Source organism: Silurus meridionalis, chromosome 10, assembly GCF_014805685.1.
Source record: "Silurus meridionalis isolate SWU-2019-XX chromosome 10, ASM1480568v1, whole genome shotgun sequence".
Taxonomy (NCBI): Eukaryota; Metazoa; Chordata; class Actinopteri; order Siluriformes; family Siluridae; genus Silurus; species Silurus meridionalis.
Window position 1 is genome coordinate 27333519 of NC_060893.1, and position 9370 is coordinate 27342888.

At 41.9% G+C, this 9370-nt stretch overlaps 1 gene segment (V, D, J or C); it reads left to right on the forward strand.

The window, feature by feature from the left end:
• Positions 1 to 7418: 7418 nt before the first annotated feature.
• On the forward strand, positions 7419 to 8087 carry LOC124392847. The segment is given in 2 exon segments: positions 7419 to 7533; positions 7637 to 8087. Coding segments are annotated over 2 exon segments (408 nt in total).
• The last annotated feature ends 1283 nt before the right edge of the window (positions 8088 to 9370 follow it).

Genomic DNA, 9370 nt, shown 5'->3' on the forward strand with positions numbered 1-9370 from the left:
AATGCCTGTCCCTGAATGCCGATGTAATTCTGTAAGCGATCTAGGAGGAGATCATGGTCTATAGTGTCGAATGCAGCACTAAGATCTAGTAAAACCAACAGCGAGATGAAGCCTTGGTCTAACTTGGTCTAACAGGGATTTAACGTGTCTAACATAGTGAAGAGTTTAATAATATTCAGAAGAGGTTCACCAACTGTGATGGAACACAATTTTCAGAGCCCTGATTTGTAGTTAGTTTAGCTACTGTACTGAAAAGGAACCTGGGATTGTTTTGTTGTTTTCTATAAGTTTGCTCAGGTGTTCAGCTCTAGCAGCTTTTAGCGCCTGTCTGTAGCTGAGCATACTGTCTTTATCTGATTCTAAATACCTCCAATTTAGTTTTCCTCCATTTTCTCCAGATTACGTGCTGTTCTCTTGAGGGCATGTGTGACTATTATACCAAGGTGCAGGTGCTTGTTCTCTAACCTTTTTAACCGGATGGGAGCAACAGTGTCTAATGTGCTAGTGAGGATAAGGTCTATGTTGTTAGTTATTTCATCAAGATTATTAGTAGTTATGGGTTTAGTGAGAAATTGAGATAAATCAGGCAGGTTATTTATGAATCTGTCCTTAGTGGTTGGAACAATAGTCCTACCAAGTCGATAGCGTGGTGCAACACGGCTAATCTGCTCTACCGGTAGTGTGTACAGTATGAGGTAATGGTCTGTGATGTCATTACTCTGAGGTAAAATATCTATATCAGTGACGTCTGCTCAGTGGGATATTATTAAGTCTAATGTGTGGTTAAAGCGATGAGTTGGTCTGCTGACGTTTTGTTTAACCCCAAAAGAGTTTAATAAGTCAACAAATGATAATCCTAGAGCATCGTTTACATCATCTACATGAATATTAAAGTCTCCTACAAGCAGCACTTTATCAAAATTGATCAAGAGATCTGATAGAAAACAAGCAAACTCTTGAAGAAAATCAGCGTAGGGTCCTGGGGTCTGTACACGGTGACCAGAGCGAGTTTCTATGTATGTCTGAAAGTACAACTTTAAGAACGAGCACTTCAAATGATTTAAAGCTGAATCCTAACATCTGACTAACATTAAGAGAAGCAGTATAAATGGTTCCTACACCCCCCCTCCCCCACGACCAGTCTGACGCGGCTCATGCTTATAAACATATCCTGACGGAAGCATGTATATTGTGAAGAGCAGGGTCCTAGAACTGAACCTTGCGGCACGCCATAATTTACTTGCATTAGCCTGGATAGCTCTCCATTTAAATCTACGAAATGGTAACGATCGGACAGGTAGGATTTAAACCAGCTTAATGCCTGTCCCTGAATGCCGATGTAATTCTGTAAGCGATCTAGGAGGAGATCATGGTCTATAGTGTCGAATGCAGCACTAAGATCTAGTAGAACCAACTGCGAGATGAAGCCTTGGTCTAACTTGGTCTAACTTGAGGGATTTAGGGACGTGTCCTAACGATAGTGAAGAGTTAATAATATTCAGAAGAGGTTCACCAGTTGTATATAACACTTCCTTCAGTAATTTAGTAGGAATTAGATCTAACTGATATGATGTCGATTTAGCTTTGGCATTAACATTATACAGCTCTTCCTGTCCTATACATGTAAAATAGTGGAGTTGTGGAGTTGAAGGTAACACTCTCTCAGGAGATGGTGTCAGAAGTTTGACCGCCACAATTGTTTTTCTAATGTTATCTATTTTTTTAGTGAAGAAAATCATAAAGTCCTCACTACTAAACTGTGATGGAACACAATTTTCAGATCCCTGATTTGTAGTTAGTTTAGCTACTGTACTGAAAAGGAACCTGGGATTGTTTTGGTTGTTTTCTATGAGTTTGCTCAGGTGTTCAGCTCTAGCAGCTTTTAGCGCCTGTCTGTAGCTGAGCATACTGTCTTTATACGCAATTCTAAATACCTCCAATTTAGTTTTTCTCTCCAGATTACGTGCTGTTCTCTTGAGGGCATGTGTGACTATTATACCAAGGTGCAGGTGCTTGTTCTCTAACCTTTTTAACCGGATGGGAGCAACAGTGTCTAATGTGCTAGTGAGGATAAGGTCTATGTTCTTAGTTATCTCATCAAGATTATTAGTAGTTATGGGTTTAGTGAGAAATTGAGATAAATCAGGCAGGTTATTTATGAATCTGTCCTTAGTGGTTGGAACAATAGTCCTACCAGGTCGATAACGTGGTGCAACACGGCTAATCTGCTCTACCGGTAGTGTGTACAGTATGAGGTAATGGTCTGTGATGTCATTACTCTGAGGTAAAATATCTATATCAGTGACGTCTGCTCAGTGGGATATTATTAAGTCTAATGTGTGGTTAAAGCGATGAGTTGGTCTGCTGACGTTTTGTTTAACCCCAAAAGAGTTTAATAAGTCAACAAATGATAATCCTAGAGCATCGTTTACATCATCTACATGAATATTAAAGTCTCCTACAAGCAGCACTTTATCAAAATTGTTTAAGAGGTCTGATAGAAAACAAGCAAACTCTTGAAGAAAATCAGCGTAGGGTCCTGGGGGTCTGTACACGGTGACCAGAGCGAGTTTACTATGTATGTCCGAAAGTACAACTTTAAGAACGAGCACTTCAAATGATTTAAAGCTGAATCCTAACATCTGACTAACATTAAGAGAAGCAGTATAAATGGTTCCTACACCCCCCCCACGACCAGTCTGACGCGGCTCATGCTTATAATCATATCCTGACGGTGTCGACTCGTTTAGACCCATATAATCACCTGGTTTAATCCAGGTCTCAGTTAGACAGAGTGCATCGAGATTATTATCCGTGATCATCTCATTTATAATCAGTGCTTTGGGTGCAAGTGATCTAATGTTTAAAAGACCAAACTTTAAAACTTTTTGGTGTTTGTTTATCTGGCATTTTTCAGTTTTAACTTCAATGAGATTGTTTCTGGATCTTGTGTATTAAATTCTTGGTTTTACTACACGAGGAATAGATACGGTTTCTATAAACTGGGCTGTGTGTGAACTTGTAACTATTTGGTCTGTAGTATGCGTGTTCTTATAGTTGAAGATTTCCTGATGTCTTACCAGTCAGATGGTGTGAAGTATCCTAGAGATGTTATCTGATAGCACTGCTGCTCCAACTCTGCTGGGGTGCAGGCCATCAGGCGGAAGAACCTAGGACGCTCCCAGAAACAGTTCCAGTTATTAACAAAGAGAAGTTTATGTTCTCGACACCATGACTGTAACGATTCATTTAGAGCTAAAAGTCTACTAAACTTCTCAGCCCCTCGCTGGTAAGTGGGAAGAGGTCCTGACACTATGATCCTCGTTGTGGGCGATGTGCTGCGTATCGTCTCCACCAGGATCCTGAAGTCCCTCTTTAAGATCTCCGTTTGCCTCAGCCTGGTGTCCGCTCCGAAGGTCTCCTTCAGGATCGCGGGTACCTGCGCAGCAACATCGAGAACACAAGCACCAGGAAAACAGAGAGTGTGCGAGTGTGATATAAGAGTAGCTCTGTCATATGTAATGATGACCATCTTGTATAAATAGAACAGTGTCTATGAAAATAAATATATGAAATATACAAAAAAAGACAAAGCGTAGATCGGCTCCATCGCATACTTCCACATAGCCATCCTTTCCCTCTTACAGAAGGTTCCTAAAGTTTGCTTTTGGGGGCGAAGCTTACAATTTACATTTACATTTACATTTGCGGCATTTAGCAGACGCCCTTATCCAGAGCGACGTACAAAAGTGCTTTGAGTCTCAGACAGCGTGGTGCAGTGCGAGATGTGATGAGGTCACTAAGGTAAGATGGTGCTGGTCCATTTTTGGCCTTGTAGGCAAGCATCAGTGTTTTGAATCTGATACGTGCAGCTACTGGAGGCCAGTGAAGGGAGCGCAGCAGTGGGGTGGTGTGGGAGAACTTGGGCTGATTGAACACAAGTTGTGCAGCTGCGTTTTGGATCATTTGCAGTGGACGAATAGCGTTCAGGGGAAGACCTGCCAGCAGAGAGTTGCAGTAGTCAAGTCTTGAAATGACAAGAGACTGAACAAGCACCTGGGCAGCCTGTGTGGACAGAAATGGTCGAATCCTTTGGATGTTACCAATATCGGGTCCTCCCGTTCAGCCTAGTGCTCTCACCTTTACAAAGTGCATGGATATGGCCTTGGCCCCACTAAGGCTTCAGGGCATCTGAATTCTGAACTATATCAATGATTGGTTGATATTAGCTCGATTAGAGCTTCGGGCAGTCCGGCATCGAGATGTCATTCTTGGGTTAGGGTTACATGAAGGAGCTAGGGTTAAGGCTAAACACCATGAAGAGTGTGCTTTCTCCAGTACAGAGAACCACCTGCTTGTGCATAGTGTGGGACTTGACCGTGTCTGGCACAACTGTCTCCTTCCGGATCCAAGCTATCCTCACAACATTCAGGAGAGTAAGAGAAGGCCAGTCAGTCACTGTGAAGCAGTTCTAGAGGCTGCTGTGTCTCATGGCGGCAGCGTCCAATGTGATTCCACTTGGCCTCCTCTACGTGAGATTCCTCCAGTGGTTTAGAGACAAAGGGTTCTCCTGAAAGGACAATCCACTCCATACTATCAAGGTCAGTAGGTGGATTGTGGATACCATCTCATTCTCATATGAGTCTTCTGGTCTCCCCGCTCCTTACGGCGTCAAGGCTCACTGCACTCAGAGTGTGCCTGGTCCCGGAAAGGAACGTTTCTAGATTACGTATGTAACCTTAGTTCCCTGAGGGAACGAGATGCTGCATCTCCAAGCCACACTTCCTGCATCCCTGCCACGCCTCCCTTCTCTTTTTCAGAAGCTAGCATCACTCCACTGGATGTGCATTTTCTAGCTTCCTTGCCTTGCCGTTGGCCGGATTTCACGTCAGTGTTACCTTCTGGTTCTTCCTTGTAGTTATACTGCCATAGCGAGTCTTGCCAGAGTCCCAACTGCAAAGTGACATTAACTTTTATACAACAATGAGACTTAATAATCCATATTTTTTTCTTCCTGTCTCTCTCTCTCTCTCTCTCTCTATCTTGGTCTAGGTAAACATGCTCCTGAGGTTCCAGTGATCACTGTTCCTGCCCCTTCTTCCTCCGAGGCTCTTCCCACTTCATCCTGGTCTGCCTCTGGATAGTGTTCTCTTTAATTGGAGGCGACTCTGTGCAGCTGAGGACGGTTTCTCATACGGATTCCTGGAGATCCATGAAATTATGGAGTAAGAACAGGAACTCTGAGGATGGTTTTGACTGTAGTTAATGTTAACAGTCTGTTACACTGACTCAGGACCACAGTTTGCTCTGATCTCCATCACTGCACCTCAACATCGTTTATCTGTAATAAATGAACATTAGGTGCCACCCAGATAAGGATGAGGTTCCCTCTTGAGTCTGGTTCCTCTCAAGGTTTCTCCCTATGCATCTGAGGGAGTTTTTTCTTCACCATAGTCTCACATATAAAGAACATCTTATTTATCTTATTCACCACATTATCTGTGTAACGCTGCTCTGAGACAATGTTTATTGTTAAAAGTGCTAAACAAATAATTTTTTTTAAATTGAAGATCAGAACAATATAACTGATTTAAATTTTAAATATGTACCTGATAAGCCTACTGTTTATCTCTCTAATGAAAGTGTTTATGTGAAAAACAGACATTAGGATAAAATCACTTTCGGAGTAAGCTGACATCAGAAATTATTATATACTAAAACCAGAGCTCAGTTCTGACTACAGTTTGAAATGGATGTAGGAGAGCAGAACTGAGCAGCAGTCAGTGAAGATCAGTGAAATGAGTGTGAGATTTACATGGTCATGACTGAGTGATTCTGTTTCTCCCAGAATAGAGCAGAACTTTCACCAGATGTTCAACTTCCTGCAGCAAAACTCAGTGAAGCACAACACACAGCACTGAATCTCCAGCTAAACACACTCTCTCATCACACTGATAATGACTATTAACTCGAATAAAAGAACACACAATGTCCAAAATGAAGCTTTATTTCAGCAGAGCAAAACTACAGGAAGAGCAACAGGACAGTGAAGAGAGGAAAGACAGAAATTTCAGCATTGTGTAGAATTGAAACTCGATTGTAGATGGATGTGTGAGCAGCTCAGTGTTCAATTCTATCTTGGAGCTGTTGGTCTTAACACTGGCTCTTTCTGAACGTGAGCGAATGATGGACACCACCATGGGAGACGGTACAGACAAACTCCTCCCCCTTTTCCCAGAGTTCTTTGCTGAGGGTCAGGGTGCTGCTGCATGTGTAACCGTCCTTCTTGTGTTCTTCTGGGCTGGTCAGAACCCCTTCACCTCTGAGCCGTCCACTGTCCAGCTCACCAGCGCCCCCTGTGGAGAGTAGGCAGACAGCAGGCAGAGCAGCGAGGCCGATCTGTCAGACGGCTGCAGAGAGGAGGGAGGGAGCAGAGACACGGAGGGCTTCACCGTGGGACCGGCTGGAGACCACAAAAACACAATAAACACACATTTACACACAGTTACACAACATTTACTCATTACTGCTTATTCACATTACTGCAGTTCAGTAGAACTTCTCAGCAGGAGAACATTTACTCATTACTGCTTATTCAGAGTTCAGACTGGAACCATTAATGTGTGTTCAGTAATCAGTGCAGTGATCCACACTGTTCTCACATCACTGCAGTTCAGTAGAAACATCTGGAAATATTTAGGACCTTCAGCACAATCTATAAACTCTACCAATAGACATGAATACAGTTCCTAACTCTAAATGAACAGAGACACATGGGGGAACTACAAGTTAGGAGCAGCTTTAGTGAAGAAACATCAGTCCATTTGGTTTAAAGTTCACTAAGAAACAAAGAGAACATGTGGAAGCCATCAGCTTTAACTCCCCACCATAATCCATCTTCTATCTGATTTAGTCTTCACACAGCAGGAGAACATCTCCAAGTTCTTCTTTACATCATGGAGCCATGAGAACTTTATTCATCTTTATTCTGGTGTTTATTCTCAATAAAAAAATAATCACTAGATGCTGAACTTATTTTAATAAGCAACAAATGTAATAAATGAATTCATTAATTAATGTATTTAAGGTTAAACATAACATACTAAATATTTTAACAAACAGTTACACTTATCTGTTTTCAATCTGCCTAAAATTCATTCATTAATAAAAGGAATAACAAAAATAAATTCATTAATTTGTATGAATATAAATAAATTAACTTACTCTTCAGGATCAGTTTGGTTCCTCCACCAAAAGTGAGCCACAGTGATACATTCTAATGAAACTGTCGTACAAAAACCTCTGTGTTACACTACAGTGACCACACACACACACACACGCACACACACACACACACACACACACACACACACACAGTTGTGGTATTTACATATGTGTGTGTGTGACTGCTACACACTTTAAGAGCTGTAGTGCTGATCAGAGTGTGTTCAGTCCTTTCAGAGCCACTGACACGCAGCACAATGATGATGGTACTGATTCTACTGCTGGGGACACTGGGACTCCTCGCTCACCGTGAGACTCTCTTTACTTTTATTATTCCTACAAATCATCACATCACTCTCACACTCATTACTACATTTGTTTCCATTATTCAACTCTGCATCCTTTTCTTTAGAGTCCTTTGGGGAAATCGTCCTGACTCAGTCTCCAGGATCTCAGACTGTTTCTCCAGGAGACACTGTTACTCTCAGCTGTACAACCAGTCAGAATGTTAACAGTGAATTTGACTGGTACCTGCAGAAACCTGGAGAAGCTCCTAAACTCCTGATCTATGCTGCAACTTCTCGTCAGTCTGGGATTCCAGATCGTTTCAGTGGCAGTGGATCTGGTACACAGTTTAGTCTAAAAATCTCTGGAGTCCAGTCTGAAGATGCAGGAGATTATTACTGTCAGCAGGGTTACAGCTATCCGTACACACAGTGTTATAGCACCGTACAAAAACCTCCCTCAGCTGTAGAGAAAGTGCTCTGAGTCAGAAACACACACTGATCCGCTCCAAACCAGCAGTCACATATTGCAAGGTTTGAACTATATTGAAACAGAGTGAAATAAGTCTGTGATTATTTACTATATTTCCTTTATTATTGGTCTTTACAATCAGGATGATGGTCAGATGGTCATTAATAAACTTCTGCTCATTGGAAATCAGTTGAATTTTAATTAATTCCCATCTTGGTGTAGTGCTACTGAGCTCAAACATTTCCAACAACATTGATCTGATATAATATTTTATTGGTTTGTTTGGGAAATATTTTAATATAGATAGTAGAATAATAGAGAGAAACTCATCTCAAATGTTTGATTGAGAGTTTCCACCCTGCCTGCACTCTTTTCTTCACTTCTCTAACACACTCTCCATTACTTTGCACAATTTTATTTTATTTTATTTTACCACAGTCCTATAAACTTTCCTTTCACTCTCACAGATACTCTTCTATCACACTCCTCCTCTATCACTCTTCTCCACCCACTCCACCCTGCCTGCACTCTTTTCTTCACTTCTCTAACACACTCTTCATTACTTTGCACTGTTGTACCCAGGTACCTGAACTCCTCCACCTTCTCCACCTCTTCTCCCTGCAACCGCACCCTCCACTGCCCTCCTCTCATTCACACACATGCACTCTGACTTACTCCTACTGACTTTCATTCCCTTCTCTCCAGCATGTACCTCCACCTCTCCAGGATCTTCTCAACCTGCTCCCTACTCTCACCACAAATCACAATATCATCCACAAACATCATAGTCCAGGGAGACTCCTGTCTGACCTCGTCCTTCAACCTGTCCATCACCACTGCAAACAGGAAAGGGCTCAGATCCGATCCTACTGCACACTTCACTGCTGAATTTCTTTTTCGTTTTTCATTTACATTTACATTTGTGGCATTTATCAGACGCCCTTATCCAGAGCAACGTACAAAAGTGCTTTGTGTCTCTAGTAATGAATAAATCTACACTGTACACAAGATTACACACTTAATATAAATATAACTCAAATTCTACAAAGCAAACTTGGAAAGTGCTAATTTAAGTGTTTTAGGAAGATGGTCTTCAGTCGTCGCTTGAAGATAATCAGGGACTCTGCTGTACGGACATCTAGGGGAAGTTCATTCCACCACCTCGGTGCCAGAACAGAGAAGAGCCTTGAAGTATATCTGTATATTTAATTTGGCACATGTTTTTACGCTGGATGTCCTTCCTAACACAACCCTCCACATTTACCCTAGCTTGGGACCGGCATTAAGAGTGCAATGGCTTGTGCAACCCTAATGGCTGGGTTATTATTGAGTCTTTGCTAAAAATTGTAAATGAATCAATGACAATGACACTAAATGATCCTCAGACTGG